A 21,349-nucleotide genomic window follows, 5' to 3' on the forward strand; every position below is an offset into this window, starting at 1 on the left:
ACCTACTCCCCTCTGAGCAGCCAGCAGTTGCTCTGACACCCCGAGCAGGCTTTGCAGCAGGTACCCGCATTAGGACAGCACACGGCAGGGCTCGGTGACTGCTGCAGACGCCGTCACACCAGCCAAAAGCAAGCCCCAGGCAAAGCGTCCGAGTCCCCGGCTGGCACCTGCTCTGCGCTCTGCTCTCCTCGGCACTGCTCACGTGGCACAGATCGGCATAAAGCATGGTCACAGCTGCTGGGCAGGACTGAATGCTCCCCTGCTGCATGTCAAATGCTGAATGCATCCACTCCAAGCCAATCCAACAACTGCCAAGCCCACCCTGGGCTTTTTTTTTCCACCAAGTACCGCCGCGCGCTTGTAGGAAGCCCCAGGAAGCAGCACAGCTGCAGATGAGGGACGGTCAGATCCCATGAGGACCTCCTCCTAAAACCTCATTTTTGGAGATCAGCTTAAGTCTTGAAGCAGGAAGCTTAACACCCCTTCCAGAGTTATTTGCATCAACTGATCTCACACTTTTCCAATGGCATTTTCTCAGACCTTACTGAGCATCAAGGTACCCCAGCTTTTTCATACAAGTTTCTGGCCATTAGCACCGTGCAATTTTATTAACAAGAATTTCTCCTCAGCTTACAACCACCCCCATCCCACAGCACAGTGCTCCAGCCACGCAGGCAGCCCTGCCGGGATGACATCCCGGTTGGAGACAAGGGCCCCACCGCATTCCTTGCAAGCTGCTGCGCTGGCTCGGGCTGCATCATCATTCCTACGTGCCTCACACCAAGGAGGGACCCCATAAGGCACCGACCTGAAGCCTTCTCCTTCCCAGAGAAGCCTCTTACCTGCTTGAAAGTAGGAAGCTGAAGGTAAGGGAAAAAAAAAAACCAACTGGGCCCCACCAATGAAACGGAACAAACTGCAGGAGACACAGCGCAGAGGATTACAGGTTTTTATTTGTCAAACGTTCCCCCCTAGTCTAGCACATTCTACAGTCTTGCTAGCACAGATGGTAACAAAGAGCCTGTAATGGTTCAGAAGTTACACTGCTACAGAGAGCAAACAAAAGCAGAGATTATGTTAAAAAAAAAAATCCTTGTGAGAAAGGGGTGAAAGTGCAGAGGGGACGGGGTGGAAGCTGCAGCAGCTGGAGGTGCCTGCCCCGAACGCAGCAGGCGATGTGCTAGCGCTGCAGAAAGCCCTCCCGTGGTCACCCCAGGCGAAGCCCCCACGGTGCTGGGAACACTTCCACGGAGCCCCCGGTGCCTGCTGAGGGCTCCTTTTGGGAGCAGTCACCCGGCACCCACGCGGCACAAACAGAGCCCCGAAGGGCAGCACCAGGGCACCAGCTGCAGCCACCCCCTCCGAGCACACACCCGGAGAACCCAACCCTTCATCCACCCAACCTGCAGCTCTCCCACCGCCTCTCCTCCCTGCTCTACCGCGATGCCAGCTGGAGATCTGATTCCATCGGCGAGTTTTCCATCCTCTACAGACACATCCTGGTGTGATGCAAAGGCTAATGAGAAGAGGGGATCCCTTCCTTGAGGGTTACGAACTGTAGTGCTGTGTTATCGCATGCTCCTGAGCTTTCACACGGACAGATCTTTCAGGCATCTGGAGTCACCTCATTTGCTTTTCCCCAAGTTAATTACAACAAGTTTCTCATTAGGCATGCAGCTGAGGCAAACCCGAAGCCAAAGCCATCCCTGTTCACGCTCACATCCCCAAACCGATTTTTTTGTTGCTGCTAATGGGTCCATACTTGCACATTACCTCGGTGACAGCCCAGGACACCACTCCCAAGGCACTCCTACCCGCGGCACCAGACAGGTTTCTCATTCCTGGAGCAAGGCTAGCCCTGGAGCATTTGAGTGTGGCTATAAATAAGCAACTAAGTAAGAAAATGAACAAATCATGAACTATATAAAAGCTTTCTAGGCATTTCCTTTGGAAAAAGTTGATTAGTGCTACTTGCTTCTAGTGTGAGCCTCGCTGATGGGTACACACAGGCTCTGGAACACTCCCACTGCTTTTATTCCTCTCCCCAGAACGATTCAGCCGCAGTTTTTAAAGCAGCACAGGGTAGGGGATGCCACATTTTCAGACACACCAGCTACAAAAATTAAGGGCTCCGAGAAACTTCCAACATCCCAAGCTTTTCCAGGAAGCTGGTAGTAGTAAAATACGCTCAAGTTGTAAAGGCTCAAGCCATTAGCTAAAGCCAGGAGTAAATAAAAGCAACAAGCCTGCCTCCTACCAGGCTCCACGGGCAGCTGTGAGCAGAATCCTTCAGCACCCAGAGCTGCGCGGTGGCCTCACACCACGTTTGATCCCCTGGAGGTGAAGGAACTTGGTACCAAGCTCAGCGAGGGCAAGGAAAGCGCACGCAGCACAGCCTAAGGCCTCGAGCCAACAGTCCCCTGCCCACCCCTCTCAGGCACTTGTCCAGGAGCACCGCTCCCCACCACGCTCAGAGCTGCTCTCTAAACCCCAGCCCAACCCCTCATTAGAGAAAAAAGTACCCGTAAGCACAGGGCCTGCTGCTGCTGACTCAGAACAAAGACCCACCGAGACACTACGCCAAAACCAGCAGCAAACGCTTTGGGAAAGAACACAAAAACCAGGGTAAGTAGCGGGGAAGCCCCCTCCCAGGTCCATCCTTTCAGCAAGCAGCAGTTCAAGAACTTGAAAGTCTCTTGTGTCACTTGAGGAAACGTCCCAGGCTCCGAAAGGTCAAGGCTTACAAAGAGGAAGTTACCCGAGAAGGGGTTGGAGAACTCCCAACTCCTCTGCATCCCTGCCTCCGCGCCTGCCATCCAAACCCTCCTGCCACCCAAACGAGGAGTGAGGCTGCCTGAGCCCACAACGTCCCATTTGTTGTCCCACAACGTCCTGTTCACTGTTCGCTGAGCTCTCCCGGAGCACCAGTGGTCTTCCCAGCACCATCCTTGCCACTCGTGCGCTCTCCAGCACCTTCAGCTCCTGGAGTGCTGCGGGGGCAGCGGCTCCTGCACAAGCTGCAGGGCTCCGTTTCCATGCTAAAGGCATTAGGGTCGCATTTAGCAGCTCCACGCGTGCTGGGATCCTGTCCTTTGGTACTGAGCTGGGAAGCAGCGTAACCAACCTGCTTGCACTTGCAGCCAGCACGCCGGTTGTGCTTGCGAAGCCCGGGCAGCCTCTCAGCTTGCTCTGGAGCTCCTGGGACTCATCCCCCCTCAGGGTCCGAGCAAACAGAGTGGCACACGATGTGCCAAAAAGCACAAGTCCTGCCACATCTGTGAGCTGAATCAGCATCACGGCTGATCCTTGCGTGCAGTGCGTGCCATGTGCAGCACGAGGGGTGCGTGGAAGGGCTACCTGTCAATTAGTGTAACGAACTAATCACAGTGAGCACGCACATCCCTGCTTCGAGCCGGCAGAGCATGGGCTGGGATGCCAGGTCTTCAACTTTTTAATTTTTTGGTTTTGTTTTGGTGGCGGTGAGGTGTGGCCAGACATGCAGATGGTGGGGAAGCGTTGAACATCTCACCGCGAGGGCTGCCACGAAGGCAGCCTTCAAAGCCACGGTTATCAAATTGCTCGAGGGCTCTCCTGGCAGGGCACGCTGACGATAAGGCTGCTGGAGGCTCCTCGTCGCAGGTAGCCAGACAAACCGCTCCTGTTCCAAGCTCCACTCAAATGAAAACGAAATGAAACCCAGGAGAACAGAGCAGACAAGGTGGTAAGAGAACACGGGTAATTGCACTGCACGATAGGAGCCTCAGCAGAAGCCACCACCGCCTTCAGGAAGGATTTGGGAGGCTTTCTGCCAGACCAAGATTACTGGAACATGGGAAAAGCACCGCATCTCCCACAGCTCCTACCCCTGCGAACGCCAATACGGTGACAGGAACACGCCAGCTAATGCTCTCAGCTAATCTCCTGACTCCCAGCTTCTGTCTCGCAAGAACAAAGCCGGGGCAGAACACGACACACATCCCCAGGGGGATGCCCACGGGACCCAAGTCCCCCAGCAGCAGCAACTTCAGCAACAAAACCCCACGGAAACCAAAAAGGCAGCTACCAAATACAGCCGAGTGCCCTCCCTGAGGGCTACCCAGGGCGTCAGCAGATCCAACGCGATCCAGCCCACGCCATCCCCTCAGCAGAGCAGGGAATCTCCTGGTGCATCAGCTACGGCCCTACCACTTAAGGGATTAGCTGAGAAGCAGCGTGCTGTTAATGGTGAGCTGGTGAGCGTTCCCTACCCTCGTGCCCTGCCCACTTTTTCGAACGTTTTCAGCTTCTTGGCCCAAAACGCCCTCGGCCTGTCCCTCCCACGCTGTAGTGTTATCTGGTATCAAGGGGACAGATGCAGCAAGTGTGGTTTGTTTTTTTTTATCCAATAATCTCATTTTCAATTAAAATATATATAATATATATTTAAAAAGGTTTAGAAAAGCTTCTATGTAATTTGCAGCTACTTTTACATATAGATTACAATAATGTACAACCCTTCCCCAAGGTGGCTGAAACTGCGGGGATTTGCCAATTCTTTCCCCCCGATCATACAAACCAAACAGCAAACGTGTTTGCTCCTAACGCAGCTCTGAAAAAGAAGTCTGTCACTGGTACCTCCGCAGAGGGAGAGATGCCCAATACGCCTAAAAGGGGACACACTCAACATTGGCTTCATGTTCGCTGTAGAAAGTTCCCGGATTAGTAAAAAAATATTTCATCTATAGAAAATGCCCTTCTGAAAAGCAACCAGGGCTCTGTTAAGGCCACACCCAGGCTCTCCTTTCCTCTGCTGTAGCAAGGGAGATCAGAAACAAACCCCAGCTGATGGTTTTGTGTCCCAGAAACAGCTATTAGCACCTGTGCCTGTTTCACAGCAGCCTGGTGTATTGGGAATGTGCTGAGAACAGCATAGGGACTTCTCTAAACGTGCTTCTCACTCAACGGGGCTTAGTTGGCACAGGGAAAAACTCAACGTCCCCCCCGGTTCCACTCGGATGAACGAGAGGAAGCCTTCTGCACCGCCACCACCACCCTTCCCTGCAGGACAACGAGGGGCAGGCTGCAAACACCGAGGCCGACCCCCGGAGCAGCACGCCCTCTTCCCAGCAGGGTTTCCACCAGCACGCTCCTTCCGATTCCTCTGCGAGTCTGCGGGATACCAAGTGCACATCTGGTGGCTGAATGGAAACGTCCAACTACTCCGTCCCGGAGGGCGAGCCAGCAGAGCGGGCCCTCCGCCAGTCCGAGGCACTGGGAGACTTTCTGCCAGAGCAGAGAGAGGATGGCCATCGGGATGCTCCTCCAGCAAACCCAACTCTTCACGTGGGAAAACATCGCCCAGCTCAGAGGCTTCTGGCCAAGGCTTCTACCAGGGCTCCTCTTTGGACCTGTACAGCCCAGGGTTTCCCCAGAAGATCCAAGGCAGGGTCAGGTTTGTAGGAAGAGATGTGGCACGTAACAGGATTATTTTTAAACTCTTCCTGTTGCAGCCAGATGCAGGTTGCCCTTTCTTCCCAGGTGGGCAGCCCCTTCTGCCCAAGGTGTGGCGTGCAGGGAAACTGAATCCAACATGCTCCATTCTTTTCTCTGCCAGGGGTGGGAAGCGAAGTCAGAACCCGATGTTCAAAACCTGAAGGACACTAGGAAGAAGAAAAAGAGCGAATGGTTAGATCTCAGCTCCACTGGGAACCCTGGGTGCAGAGAGGAGGAGTTAACTGCTATCAGCCAGCCTTGTGCTGCTTGAAGGATGCCCACTTCCACCAGGGAACAAACACAGATCACGAGAGGCCTTGGTCAACAGAGTCAAGCGGAGGATGAGGATGCGACTGCTCAGCTCCCAGCTTCAGAATACAATCGAGACAAGAGACAAAACAAAACACAAAGGGCAGAAGTGAGCACTCCTCGGCAAGCTGATGGCACCATCAAAGCTCTGCGAGATAAGCTAGTTTAAAGGACTTTGCTGACACCAGAAGCGCTGTGGGAAAGCAGGGAGGAAGAGCAAGTTACTCCCCATCTTAAGCAGCCACAGATGTGAATTGGGAGGGAAGAGATGAAGAAAGGGCTTTTTTTTGAGATCACACATGAGAATTGCTTATACTCAACCACTTAAAGAAATCCCATATCAACCTACAAAAAAAAAAATAAAAAAAATGTATTTCTAGACTCATTACCCCAAAAGTCTCAGATATCCCTTCTCAGGCTTTCTGCCTCACTCTGGCCAGAGTCAGTTTGCAGCAGCAAAGCAGCAGCTGCAACTCCCTCAAACAAGCCCTGGCAGACATCTGAGCTGGTTTAAGACACTGACATAACACCTCCGCTGCAGGTCCACGGTCCTCTTGGGAAGGCAGAACAGCAAGGCATGCTATAGAAATACAGGGCATCAAGGCAGGAGCACTGCTGAGTACGAAACAAACTCCTGGCAAAGGAAAACTACAAAGGGGAGGGAGCCCTGAACAAGAAAACACACTTGCTTAAATGAAAAGCCAGAGCAACAGGCCTCGGGCAGCTGCAAGATGATGGGGGGAAGGGGTTATTTATTTATTAGCTTTCTGGTAGATGGAAATGCAGCGTTGGGACCAAAGGGAATTAGAGCACAGCAAGAAACAGCAGGGTCCAGGGCAAGCTGGGCACGGGACAAAGGGGCTGTGAAGCTACGCGGAGCTCAGCTGAACAACTGAAGGCTGCAAACTGATCTCTGGAGGAGCAGACGGAACACGCCGAAGCAGGACAAACCACACCAGTGCACAGAAGAGGCAGGTCTGTCCCCAGGTGTCCCTCACCACAGGCTTTGCTCACAGCCTTGCTCACGAAGGCTGCGTTTGGTGTCGTGCTGCTCACACACCCGGTGCCCGAACCAGCGAGTGGCGAGCAGCAGCCACGGGAGCAGCAGCCGCAGGAATTTGTTCTCCCGCGTGCTGAGGACAGACCAAGGATTTATCTGGTTTCTGTTTCATCCTGGCTGCTTGCTGATCCCGTTCTGGGATCCGATGCTCAGCGTTACGCCCATACCTGACCCAGCAGGGCAGAGACAAAGCCCTCAGACACTACTCCGGATGGCTGCAGGTTCGCAGTCATTTACAGTAGCTTTCACCAACGTCAACTTCACAGGGGGAAAAAGCACTGTTTCCGAGCAGGGACACAGCTCTTTACAGTAACAGATCCAAAGGAAGGACAGATGATCCAAATCCTGACCTCTTCGCAGACGCTGATGTCTGCAGTATTTTATTTGTTTTTAAACTCCTAAATTTGAAATTTGAGAAAGCATTCTGCTTTCTTTTCCCAGGGTTATTCATGGTCTCCAGGAACTCTCCTGTTTCTCGCCACGCACATCCTGTTCCCCTTTTCTTACTACCCTGATGCACTCCTGACCCACACCTCCCTGCCTCGGCAGCACTTCGCAACGTGTCTGCCTTCCTTTGGGGAAAAAACTCCCCTTCATCTCACCCCACGGAGACAGACAACACTTAAAAGCTTTGCAAAGCCCAGAAAAAGCAAACAATCAAAGGGCAGAATAAAAGACTTGGGGGAAAAAAGCAGAGTGAGCAGGCAGGCTTCTCCAAGAGCAGTTCTGCAGCTCAGGGCTGCTCGCCCAGAAGCACGGAGGAGCCCCCTTTGTGCTGGTACACAACCTAGTTTAAGGACTCACTCAGCATCTTGCTCTTTCCTCAGTGAGGATGTGCCCAGCACATTCCCCAGAGTGTAACACTCCAAACTCACGCCATGAAGAAAGCAGATCCAGGGATTTTAATCTCAAGCAACTCCTCTGCCTCGATAAGCAAGGCACTCACCAGGTATCAACACGGACGAAGACCCCAGCTGCTGCAGAGAACATCCCTTCTCCCCCTTCAGCACGTGATTACAAGTCACACCTTCACCTTTTGATAACCACGTCATCAGCTTCCCTGTTTTATACCTTTAAAAAAAATAAATCTACGCCTGATATTCCGTAGACAGAGCTCTTGCCTATCCAGGCCAGGTGAGTGATGCACCCAGGACTGCGGGATATTTCCATCTGCCCTGTTTTGAACACCCTATGAAGAACGTTTCACCCCACAAAGCCAGCGTATTCCCCTAATGTGACGACCTGCCCTGGCACAGCACACAAAAAGCACCGAAGTTCACAGCAATATCCAGTGGGGTTCAGAGCAGCATCCAGTGCTGGAACAGCCCCAGCCTGTCACTATCTCACAAACCATCCTTGGGCAGAAGAACACTGCGAATGGTTTGTCAACTAAATTGGGCTTTGAAATCCGAACTGAGTTTCCCTATTGCACCTGGAGTGTGGGTATCTGGTTTAAGACAGACATTCTGTAATTCGGCAAGGGAACACCTAAATGTACAAGACTATAAAAAGCCATAAGGAAACAGGGGAAAGCTTGACGGATCCTCCTTCTCTCTACAGGAAAGAGATCTTCTAAGTATGGAGAGAAGAATATCACTAACAAATGAAGTCCTAAGCAGTGTGCTGGGATGTGGAATAACAGGGCATTAACTTGTGTTTAAAAAGTCCATATACAATAGGGTATCAGTACGCTTGCAGGGTTTAAGTACCACAAAGGCCAGCGTTCCACTTTGTCTGGTCCCAAGCGCTTGTCTGCAACAGCTGCGCTGGGGCAGAGCAGAAAAATATTTACCCTAGAACCAGGTCTCCAGCATGCCCAGCAGCAATCAGCAGGAAATTCAGGCTGAAAGGGACCTCCAGAGGTCACTCAGTCCAAACCCCCGCTGAAAGCAGGGCTACCTTCAGGTTACTCAGGTGCCTTGGAAACAGCAGTAAGGTCAAGCACACAATAATTCCGCTCCTCCTCCATCACCTTGAAGCTCAAGGGCTTCCCACAAGTGAAGCAGGACCTGCAGTATGCCCGTACTTCTGCCTGCTCAGCTGGCCACGAGTACTAACCAAACTTGCAACACTAACAGCACATCTGCACAGGAAATAATCCTGGCAAGGCTTCCAGTTTCCAACTAACACCCAGTCTGTGCTCTAGTCCCTAAAAGAAGCTGCCCATACTGTTAGCTAACTGAGCTCCAAGCATGAAACATGCCTTCAGCTCCAGTTCTCTACTTCTCTAACTGCATCAGTGGTTAAAGAGCTTCAGATCAGGATGACAGAGAATAAGATGTTTTTAACTCTGTTTCTCGTACATTTTATTTGTGAATTTTATTTATTCAAGGAATTTCTGAGCACGAAAGATCACCAGAAAGGCAGCTGTGCTGCTACTGAAAGCATAAGCATGTGATACCTTCCTCCTTCCATCTCATTCATGCCACACTCCCATTTTCTCTTCCTTTCCCATTTTAATGGCTGCATAAGCAATTCAGTAGTTGATGCTGACAAACTGGCTCACCAGACTTTACAGACACTCTCCCCAGATAAGGGAAGGGCAGAAGGTCTGATAACAGAGTGATTGTCCTGCTGCATGCAGGGCAAAGCAGGCAGTCATGAAGCAGACATACTTTGCAACCTCATATACTAGAAAATTTTGCAAGCATAATCATAACCTGGGCAGAACAGTGTGTGCCTGCTCAATTAACCCGCTCTGTATACACAGCATCACGTCTTTATGGCATCAGCATATGCTCTCATGTCAAATTCAGAGCTACAGACACCATGTGACAGAGACCAACGTCCTGTAGAGCAGTCATCTCTGGGAAGAGACAGCAGGAGTTCCTTCCAGGTTGCTGTTCTACTCCATTAAGGAGTTTATGGCCTGGTAGATTAACTTTATCTGCCTTTTTCTCCTTCTAAAAGGGAATACAGTTTCACAGAAACTCATAACTCAAAGAGCAGTTGCTCTTCCAAAGAGTTACCTGTCTGTAGCTACTGCAGCATGGGGCATGGGAGAATTCTCAGAGATGATCCCGATACAGCACTGGAGCATTTGACAGAACTACACCTACCTTTTTGTGCTCCTGAAGTTAACTTGGTACCCAGGTATGGTTGGAGGCCTGCGAGGTGCTGGGATAGCTGGGAGTAGACAGAACAGGTTCAAAATTAAAGTCCAGTCCTTCTCCATCCATGAGTTCACTGTTGATTATGTAATCCATATCACATTCAAGGTTCTCCATGTACATGTCAATGTCCAGGTCAATGGGCAGCCTGTCCTGGTTCAAGCCCAGGGGAGCAGGGCTAGCTGAAGCAAGCAGTGGTGGACTGCCCAGCTGGACTGACTGGGCAGCCCCTGCAGAAACTGGAGCCTTCAAACTGTTGATGCTGCCAGCGTTTTGAGGAGATGCTGCTATGGGAAGCGTCGATGGCAAAACACTGGCACCAACTGGTTCTGCCTGCTGCTCCGCAGGCTTTCCTCGTGGATTGCCCGAGCTCATCTTACTCTGGGTGGCTTGTCCACCCAGGAGCAGAAGAGTTCGGCTGCTCATCCTGCTACCAGTCTGTGGGAGAACTGGATCCACCTGAGTCATCAGAACATCCCTCGGAGGCGGGGAGCTGGGTGTCAGAAGAGCTTCCAAGGTCTGAGGGCCGGAGAAATGGCCAACAGAACTTTGCAGCGAAATATCAACAGGGTTAAAGAGGGAATTGCCAAAAGTAGTGGTCTGCCCAGCCGCGTTGGGGCTCCGCAAGGAAAAGCTGGACTCTCTTTGGATCTGACCACCGGAGGCAGATTGCTGGGTGGATAGCACAGATGAGCTGGGAGACATCAGATTTAACCCATCGATGAGCTCAAGCTCCTCAGTCACGGTTGGTGGAACGTTGCTGGACGCACTGGAGTATACCATAGACGGGAGAAGCTCTTCGTCGTGGAGGTCATCCTGATCAGTCACGATCGGAGAAAGCCTGGCACTAATGGTGCTTGCATTGGAACTGGTTCGAGGCCGGAAGGTGTTCCACACATCAGAGTCCTCGTTGCTTCTCGAGGACGGGCTCCCCGGCCACTTCGGGAACTGGGAGCCAGGGCTGTCAGCAGTGGCTTCTGGAGCGGACTGGAGAGAGGGCTTCTTTTTGGATGCTTTACCTCTGACTTTTGCGAGCTTGCTGCTGTTGTCCATGGAGGCAGCTCTTCTTCTTGGTGCTTTTCCACTTTTACCACCTTCGGGATTGAGCATCCACCAAGAACTCTTCCCAGTGGCTTCATTGTGAACTTTGATGAACTTGCTGTGCAGGGACAGGTTGTGCCTAATGGAGTTCTGAAAAAGATAAGAAAGAGGAGCTGTGAGGAGCTGGCAGTTTACACCACGGCTCCACCTGGAAACCTCACAAGCACAAATGCATTCAGACAGCATTCAGAGCAGAAAGGTAGAACAAAGACCCGCACAAACCAAACCTGCCATCGCAGCTCCAACACGCCCGACAGCACAAGCAGGCAGAGCAAAGTCTCCCTGATGCACCAGGGGTGAAGCTGCCACGACAACTAGCAGCTTCCAACTGGCATGGCCAACACTGACACGCAAAGAACTCTTCAAGGCCGTGTGCCACTGCTACAAAAGCTGCAGCAGCTGAACGTACCGCAGGGCAAGTAAGCAAATTCCCAAATACAAGTTCAACATTAGCCCAATGGAGTTTGAGCCAAGGCTGCTGCTAGAGTGGCACCTTCACCATCTCTCCGGCTCCCACCCTTCTGTTAACCCTGTTAGCCACCGAGCAGAAACCTGGCTGGAGATTTTTAGTTTTTGTACTGTGAGCTTTCAGCAGGATCAGAGCACGGCATAGAAGTGCATTGGTTGAACAGCCTGGAAGAAGAGAAATGACAAACCCCACCCAATTCAGTATGCCTTTCACTACCTCCATCCCCCAAACAAGATAGGATCTGTGGAGCCTGAGTCCCGGTAAGTCTGGGGGCTGCCAGGGCACTCCACATGGAGGCAGCACGCTGTGTGTGAGTTTCTGATGGGGTAAGACGTTCAGGCTGGTAATGCCCTCCCACACTGTACGTGCCAGTTTTAGCTGCTCCCATCTTTCCATCTGGCAAGGCATGCGTTCCTTGTCCCTCCTAACACCCTTCCCTTTGCTAGGAACTGCAAGCTAAAATGTCTGTACCCCAACAAACTGGATTTCAGTCCTGCAACTGTGCTGATAACCCCCAGTACTTTGGGATCAGCGAGCACTAACCTCATTGTTTGAGCAGAGCCCCCCAAAGATCCCTCTGAAGCCTATGCTGTGCATTTGCTTCATATTTGCATTTAATTTGTTCAGATAGTCAAATTACACGTAATTAAAAGGTGCTACACCAGCAGCCCAACAGCGGTCCGAGAGCAACACCTTTTTCATATCAACTGAAAGGTTCACAGCAGCCTTCAACTTCCCTGCACAGTGCCAATTCTGAGCCACGTTAGCTGTGCTTTTATCATCCTTTTCCAGTGCTTCTGAAGGCAGTTCTTTCCTGCCCGCTGCCTTCCCTCTCCCCACCCTTTTCCTCTCGGCCAAGCCCTTACCATGCTAATTTTGTCCACCTTACCAAAAGGACTGTCCTCAAGTGAGGCAGAGCCAGCACAGCAGAGTGGAAAGTTTTCACAGAGGTGGAAGGAGACGCGTGAATTGCTCTGAATTAGCTCTCGTTTTAACCTTTGGCTGCTGAGGATTTGGACAAGGCTGGCTGCTTGTGATCACTATCTACGGAGACGCAAGCTCCTACTTGGAGAGCACCCCAAGGGTTACTGCGGAGCCAGAGCCTGCAGGAACACGTGCGAGCCAGGGCTCTTACAGAGATCTGTGATGGGAGGTATTCACACTAACAGCTACAGCAACGCTCCTGTCTAGCATATTCTTTAAGTAAGGCTCTCTTTCCCTTCCAGCACGAACACCGAGCGGGCACAGATCCTTCATTAATCCTCCTGAAAGCGATCTGTGAGCTCCTGAGGACACCCAGTCCTGTCAGGCATGCCCTGCTAGCTTGCATGGAGCATACACTGAGAGTTTCAGAACCGTTTTTAGTGCCATTTACAAAAATGAAGCTTTAAACCAACGGGTTTGAGGCTTCAAAATTTCCCAACTACAAGCTATTTTCTGCTAGAGCTGGGTTTTGAGTCCTCCGTTAGCAAAACCACGCTGCACTGCTGCGAGCACTTCAGTGACACTGCAGCTTGCAGAAAAGTGACCTCACTTCTCGTATCTAAGTGAAAGTCCCAGGGCCTCATTTTCTGGCTAAAAAAGAAGCCTGAAACAAGGCATCTTGAAACAAGTCTAAGAATTACATCAAGATTTGGGAAGCCTGCTACCTTTTGTGCAACAGTCTCAAAGTGCTTGTACATGTCAGTGCTCAGCTGACAGGATGGTAAATGGCTACAGCCACAGGTAGCTGCTGTACTGCTCCTTCTTGCCTTGCCTTCCAGCTCTCCTTCTCCCGTAACAAGCATCTGCAACTCGAAGCTGCTTCAGGGAGCTGATCTGACCAAAAAGCAGCCCCAGCCTTCCTGGAAAATGATTTCTGCCTCTTGGAGCTCTGCCTGTTTTCTGAGCTACCTCAGTGGGGAGGGTCAGGCACCTCAGTGGCACAGAGGCACAGAACGTATGGTTGGAGGCAAGAGGAAGAAAAAAAAACAAAACACAGAACGCTTCTTACGCGACAGTTAGCTGCTGTCAGAAGTGCAATGTCTAAATTATGACTTTCACACCTCTCTCTGCGAGGCAGCTCACCGCTGCAGCCACAGCACCCGGGGTCATCACATATCTGCATGCCCGAGCTTGTCTGTGCGCTGAAATACTCGGTCCTGAGCGTCCCAAAATAGATCTGAGCCAGCTCCCCTGCCAGGCCCTGTGTTTGGAGGCAGAGGGGTGTCAGGGAAGGGAGGAGCTGCTTCATGTCACGCAGGTGCTAAACCTTACCACAGGTACAAGGGAAGCTCCTTTGCTGTTAGCTTTGTCAGGCTCCCACACGCTGTGCTCCCCGGCACAGGGATGCAGCCACCAGTGTGATTTAATGTGCCCAACGCGTGGAGGGCAGCCTCAGATCTCGCTGAGAGAGTGAGTGGAAAACTAACGATGCTAAAATAATCACAGAACTCCAAGTCAAACCTTGCAGGAGGGGAAATGACAGAATTCGGTCACCCAGGCAACCCTGACGTATTTCCTTTCTCAAAGTTAAGCAACTCCAACCAAAAGCGGAGAGATGGAATTAACTTTTTAGCTGCTCAGCTTCAGAGCAGCCTGGATCCTCCCGCGATGCAGAGCTGCTGGCATCCACTCCCCCAGCTCTTACCGCTGGGATGCCTCTGAGCAGACTGCAGCCCGAGCTGCAGGAAGAAGCTGTTAGGAAAGGAAAGCCTGGGTGCAAATCCTTAGGAGTCCCCTCAGCACCTGGCTGGGAGGGGAGGGGGACAGGTTACTGCATCCTATAGCAGTTCCTACAGAGCGCTGCTGTATGGTCGGTACTGAAGTGGAAAAAAGCCGGTCCGGGTCTCTAAGCCATCACAGATCTAAGATGATTCCCGTAAATCACACATTCAGACAAAACCATTGTGAAATTAATGGCAGACGTTATGCAAAGGTAAGGCCCGGCCAGAAGCATTTCGGGTACGCTGACCACCAAAGCGCTCAGCAGGCCCAACAGCCTCACGTGTGGGACAGCCATAGCACAGTGGCTAACGGCAGCCCCAAACTGCTTCCTAATTCCCAAGAAGTCACCAAAACGTTAAATCTTCCCCTTTGATAGCATCCCCTAAAGGCAAGCAACCCTCCTTGCCCTCGAACCACCCAGGCCAGGCCTGGCCCCATGCAGCATGGGGTGCGCTTTGCCCTGAAGGAGAGGCGAGAGCCACCCGGGCTATGGAGCCCCCATATGGAAACGCTGTCTGAGGGGCACGAGTGCTTCTCCCAGAAGACAGAAAGCCGGTGAGAGCCTTCCCGAGGGACTCCGGGGCTTCCCAGTCAGGCTGAGGCTGCGTACCATAAAATCGGAGTTGTACTCGCATCAAGTCGGAGCCTTCAGGACAGCGTGTTCAGACAAAGGCTCCTCACAGAGCAGAGCAGAAACAAGCTGGGACGCACCGTCCTGTGACACAGCTTTTCCAAAGCTGGGAGAGGGCAGAAGAGGAGGCTCCTTTGTGCCGGGCCGGGATCAGGAGGCACACGGAGCCGTGGTGCAAGAGCCGTGCGAACGAAGTGCTCGGGGCCAAGCCAAGCACAAGATACGTGAGGAAAAACACAAAACAACGCCTGTCCTTGAGAGCTGTGAGCTTGCACATGTTCACATGGATTTCAGGGTCTGGCCATGACTACTCCCAAGCACCAGTGCCATTCTCCTGGGAAATTTCAAGTTCCTGATACCAATCATGGAGGCACCTGAATTCCTAGCAAAAAAAAAAAAAGTCTCTGAAGAATCGGGGAGGGACAAAGCTGGATGAACAATCACTGCAGCTCCCTGCAACGTGTTCTCACTGCCTCGGAGGCACACAAAGAACATGGTCACATCCCAGCGCAGGGCCATGTTCCAAAGCAAGGCCTGTAATTGTGCAGAATTATAATTTGCCACCACATTCTTCGGAGGCTGCAAGGGAGGAGGCCCCGCCTTCCGCATTTGTCAGTGCCTGTCTCTGCACTCACCCAGGCGCTTGGCTCCAGAGGCTTTAGGAAAAGTCTTCGTTGCAGAGATTTTGCAAAGCTACGCTCCAGCAAGTAAACAACTGCTCCCCAGCCAGAGCTCGAGCATTGCTCCAGCAGCCTCCTTCCAGAAAGCACACGTGAGCACGGACGTCAAGCTTGGGAGACACAAAGCCACGGCTTATGAGGAACATTTTCCTTTCTGTAATCTTTCAATCGGAGTTCAGAAGAAGAAAATCCTCGCTCTCAGAAAAGCAAACACCGTGGCAATTGACACGCTTACCGAGGCAGGCAGCTGAAGCCACGCAGGATTAGATAGAGCAGAAGAAACTTGTTGGAACAAGTAGCGCCAGCATCCCGGGAGCTGCCTTCTTTGAGGGCTGACTGGAAAATTAAGCTGTGCCATAAAGAATAATCTTTCAGCAAAGCAGCTTTCCAAAACAGACTGACAGGGAACAGGAAAGAGCAGCAGCAAAAGCTCCAGGTAATTTGCCTGACGCTGCACGGGGCAGACAGACTTTTGCCAAAAGGAGAGCTCCCCCCTGCTTCAGAGGGAGGACGCTCTGCGAGGCTTCAGGTGAAGGAAAACCAAAAGCCAAGAAAGCCCACCACTGCCCTGTCACGCTCCTGTTCATTATTTCTGGGCTGGCTTCTGTTTGTGATTCCCCCCACACTTTAAGAAAACCCAGCGAGGTTGCTGGCTGCCGAGACAACGTCTCCCTGCGCTGCTAACGCCAGACAAACACAGCGGGGTTGTAAGAGGTAACAGCAAGCAGCAACAAGTCCTTTCCACCCAACCAGCGCTGCTCCAGATACAAACAGCCCCTCTCCCTCCCCTCCTGGTACAGCAGCTTCAAAGGACCCAAACCAACACTGCTTACCAGCCAGCAGCACCCACAGCTCTGCCACAACTCCTGAGGATTAAGGGGACTTGTGTTTTGTTCAGTGCCACGATGGCAGCAGTGACACCAGCGTTCAGACTGAATTTAAGATGTGCACCTTCTCGTTTTCACTGCCAGAACAGTTAAGAGAGCATCACTGTGTCAGGCACACCAACTCACAGCCCTCCTCGGGACACCCAGCAGAAAGCTGCTGGTTTTCCTCACCAAATGAAGTCAATGCTGTGGGCAATCAGGCCCTGGGTGAGCCTCCCCTACAAACAAACGTGCACCGGCCTGAAATTCAGGCAGGTTTATGCTTTGGTCAGAGCTACGATGCTGAGTTTAAGTTTTGTGTTTCCTTTTGTGTTGCAGCTTTTTGGCATAAAGTCAGTTATGCCTCAGCGAGCAACAACAGGGAAATCCTTTGAATGTCTTCTCAAATCATCATCTCGAAGTCACCGTTACCAAAAGTCAAAAGCAAACCTGTGCAAATATTCCCACCAGGACACGTTCCTTCCCAGACAAAGGCTTCCTTCATGAAATAAAAGAAAAATCAGCCACTGACTTGGGCCCTCACCTGTGCACATTGAGAGGCCACAATTCTGACAAGTCTAAGCCAAAAAAAGCTTCGAGGACACCAGAACGCTGCGGCACAGTCCAGATGGACACAAACAGTTAGCACGACTATTTTAAGGAACCGTCCGTTGCTTTCTTCTAGATCTGCATACAGAAAAAGCAAAAATTGGCTGGGCAGCAGTCAACAAGCCAGGGACTGATGAACTTTTCGCCTTTACCAACACAAGCCCTGACTTCATGTTGTATCACGCTGTGGCAGCGGGGGAGTCACTGTAATGCCGGGCAGAGCTGCAGGGGACACGCCAGGAAGCAGCTGAGAGCCATCAGGTCACATACACAATGTGTGAGCACGCAGAGACAACTGCGTGGAAGATTTTTAAGCAAAAAGTTAGCTTGGCTGTCCAGAGAGACGACACCTGCTTCGAGCAGAACGCCCAGTAAATTTTTAATTAGTGCTGCAGCTACCTTCAAGTGTTGCAGTAGGTACAAACACACACTCTTGAATCAAAGTGAACGCGAAGTACCAGCACACAGATGTGACCTCAGCCTCCTCTAAACTAATGCAATGCAGCAGGGAAATGTAATTGGGAAATTTCCAATTGGAAATATCTCGGGTTTGCTACAGTAAAATGCCTTTGGAGGGAGAAAAGGGTGGTTTTAAGCTCACTCTGTTCCTGCAAAAGAGGAGACAACAGGTTTGGGAGAATATTCAGCGTTTCACAAAGAAAGCCCAGTCCTCAGCATTGCTCAGCACGGCGTCAAACTTGCTCACACTCCTGGATGCACGAAACACAACGAGCAGCGCACGCAAACTGCTCCAGAGGGTTTTATGTGCTCCTGCTGGATCCAGCGGAGCTTTGCTCAAAACGCTCGCTGCCCTCCTCTCCCAAAGTCTGAAAGCCGGAAGGAATTATCCTCTTATCCAGAGAGCAGCTCACAGAGCGCCGAGGAGAGGATTACAAAGGAGTCTGGGGACACACCCCTGCGGGGACACTTCTGCCTTTCAGCCTGGTTAATTCTTAACTCCAGCTGAATTATTGCAGGGGAAAGAGCCTGCGCGTCCTGCCAGCCCTCCCTTTAACGAAGTACTTCAGGCAGTTCAGGAACAGCACCCATCACCTTCCTCGAAAACAGATTTTTCCGGATTTCAGGTTACACCCTGGCCGTCCGTAACAGCTGCATTTCCCTCTATTGTACATCAGAGCGAGACAGCTGGAAAGTAATCATGAAGTAATAACAGGTTTATGGGCTTTACACTAACTGAAGCAGGTAGAAATAAAAGTGTTCTGAAATACTCACTGCTTAAATTCTCTACTTGAGGTGCGCTGCGCACGAACAGAACACACTACACGATCAGAGTATTTTTGCCAAAAGGCAGAAGCCCCAGAACTCCAGGAGCTGCGGTGCTATCTTAAGAGGCACCAAGATGTTCTAGCAGCATTTAGCAGCAGCCCTGCACTCGTTTCCTTCATCCAAACTCATTCGGTTCCAAACTGACGAACCCGTAAAAGCTAAGACAACCAGAGAAGTTTTCCTTTTACTTTGTAGGTTTAAAAAGATGGAAGCACAGCTTCGCAGTTCTAAAAATACCAAAGAGCAGTGGAAACAGAAAAATAGGCAAGGCGCATTCCTCCGCAGAGGATACATCTTTTGTTTATTCACTTTGCCCTAAATACAAAACACGAACCTATCCAATTTACTCCCAACCCACAAAAAACAGATTGAGCTGCCGTGATTGCTTCAGGATCATTGAAACTGTGTCTAACACGCCTTCTTCTAATGCACCTCGATGCAAGCAGATTAAGGAAATCTTCACCAGAAGAATTCTCCATGTAAGCAGAACAAAGCAGCGCTCCCTGCCAGGCTGCGTGCCCGTGCCAGCGCTGAGGAGGGCTGGAGCTGGAGCTCCACGGTCACTGCAGGAGCGCCGCGCACCACCCACGCACCCACCCTAACGGACAATGCCCTGAGAACGAAAAGCTTCTGCTGGGAATTTCCCCTGGCAGCCGAACAGCTTTCAGCTGTGTTTCCACCATGGTTTTCTGTTTGCTGGTTAAAGTCAACAGCGCTGAACGGCCCTAATGACAAGGCGGGCTGCCTCCGACCACAGCTGCTGCCATGCTGCCCTCCCTCACCTCTCCCAGCAGGAAGTTTCAGTTCTCTCCCCAGCCTGCGAGACTACAAATAAACCCTGGCACTAAAAACATCTCCGCAGAACGGCTACGGCAGCGCTATCTGAGCGAGGGCCGATTGTGCAGATTGTCATCTCCACCTTTCCACAGGTCAAATCCAACCACACGTTTCCCAAAAGGGATCCCTGATGAAAACTCTGACCAAAACCCAGACTGAAGGTCCCCTTATACAGCGATAAATATAAAAGAGAACATCCACACTGGAGCAAGCCCGCAGTACGCCTGTTTTAGCATCCAGCCTGGCAGGATACTTCACGACATCCCAACTTCCGCATCTTGGGACACATTTAAGAAGACACATTCAACCTTCGTCTCAAGTACTGTTGCCAAACAGATGCTGACAGGAATGCTGAAGAGAAATTACACCAGTTCCATGAACTGTTTGCCAAAATAATACGATCCTATGTGGCAGCAGGACCAGGACAGCTTGCCTAGACAGACGAAGCAAAGAGCTACCTTCCAGTGAGACCAGCAATCTATGAAAAAGAAAACAAACGCACCCCCCACACGGCCCCAAATCAAAACTTCACAATGAGAACTCAACCCGCACACAGGGGAAAAGGAAAAGAAAGCAAGATGGACAGGGGATTTTAGTCAAATGACAGGCGCTCTCTGGGAGCTGTCAGCAAGCCAGATGAAGGGCGATTGTGAGAAGCCGTCTGCCAGCCCATGCCAACCTCAGCTGTGACAGCTGCGTCCCTCTCGCCACGTCCCTACCCTCTCTCGAGCAAACATCAGCACTCCTCACACAGCCACACGGTGCACCCCTTAAGAGAGGGGAGCCAGCTGAAAGCTAACCTCACAGAAAAAGCAGCTTTTTTTCAAAATTAACTTCCTGCATTGACTTAATGCAGGCAGAGGAACGCATGGCTGGAGTCATGGAAGTCCCAAACCTCCCTGGCACAGCCTCAGAAGAGCTGCTGACCAGCCCTGTGAACAGCCAGGAGCGTGGCACACGTCTCGCTCCAGTCTGCTGCCAGACTGACAGCTCCCGCTCCTCAGATCCCACTCCCGTGGCTCCACCATCACACACGTCTATGAATATGCACACGCACGAGGACAGCCCGAGGGGCTCTTTCACCAGCCCCGTCTCACACCTCCCTTTCTCTTTACCAGAGCTTGTTTGGCTGACCAGGACAGGGCCACCAGGCCGCCACCTGCAGAGGACGGAAGCAGCGGGGAGAGCTTTTAATAGATCCTAGCGGCTGCCTCTTCTAAACGAAGAGAGAGAACAACATTGAGGCTTTGGGGCTGCGCGTCCTGGGCTCTACTTTCCCTTCCCTACACTCCAGCAGAGGTCCTCAGCCACCGCGGCGAGAAAACCCCGGCACCGCTCCAGCTCCGCAGCCCCTTTTTTTTCTTTTTCTTTTTTTTTTTTTTTTAAGGGAGCTGCTGGGAACCGCCGCCGGCGCTCACCTTCCAGCCGGCCGAGCTGTTGCTGTCGCCCTTGTCCTTGAAGTAGGGCACGGAGCGCACCATCCACTCGTAGATCTGCGCCAGCGTCAGCCGCTTCTCGGGGGCGCTCTCGATGGCCTGGCTGATCAGCTCGGCGTACGACTGATTGCCCCAGGCGTTGCGCCGGGAGCCGCCCTTCCGTGAGGCCGCCGCCGCCGCCGCCGCCCCGCCCGCCCCCCGCGCCCCCTCGGCCCGCCCGGGCCCCGAGGCCGCCCCCGAGGCCGCCGCCGCCGCCCCCGCTCCGCCCGCGGCCTCCTCAGGGCCCGGCAGCTCGGGCCGGGGCAGCGGCCAGGTGCAGGAGCGCGGCCGGCTCTGCGGCTCGAAGTCGGGGTCGATGTCCGGAGCCGCGGTGCCGCCTCCGCCGTCTCCCCCCCCGCCGCCGCCGCCGCCCGGCTCGGCCATGGGCCCGGCCCCGGCCCCTTTGTGAGCCCCGGGCCCCGCCGCCGCCGCCGCGCCGCTCTGTTTACCAGGCAGCGGCGCCGCGCTCTGCGCCTGCGCGCGCGGGGCACGCCGGGACTCGTAGTTCCGCCAGGGCGGTGGAGAATAGGCCGGGAGCGGAGGGTGGACTACAAGTCCCGGCAGGCACCGCGGAGGAGGGGAGGGGGGAACGGGGCGCGGCGCCGACAGGGGAGCGTGGCAGGCGGCGCGGCGGAGAGACTACAACTCCCGGCAGGCACCGCGGCGGACTGGGCTTACATAACCGCCGCCCCCGCGCTGTTTTTCAGGGCTGTGCCCCGGTTCTGGGCCCAGCCTCG

General features: G+C 52.6%; 1 protein-coding gene across 1 annotated transcript; it reads right to left on the reverse strand.

Annotated features, from left to right (window-relative positions):
• Window positions 1-935: 935 nt before the first annotated feature.
• On the reverse strand, window positions 936-21,070 carry FOXO4 (forkhead box O4). Its single transcript, XM_068696772.1, has 3 exons — window positions 20,556-21,070; window positions 9,901-11,142; window positions 936-5,639 (listed from the first exon to the last, which is right to left on the reverse strand). The coding sequence occupies exons 1-2, from the start codon at window positions 20,994-20,996 to the stop codon at window positions 9,919-9,921; spliced, it is 1,665 nt and encodes a 554-aa protein (XP_068552873.1). The 5' UTR covers window positions 20,997-21,070; the 3' UTR covers window positions 936-5,639; window positions 9,901-9,918.
• Window positions 21,071-21,349: the final 279 nt, after the last annotated feature.

Source organism: Anas acuta, chromosome 13, assembly GCF_963932015.1.
Source record: "Anas acuta chromosome 13, bAnaAcu1.1, whole genome shotgun sequence".
Lineage (NCBI taxonomy): Eukaryota > Metazoa > Chordata > Aves > Anseriformes > Anatidae > Anas > Anas acuta.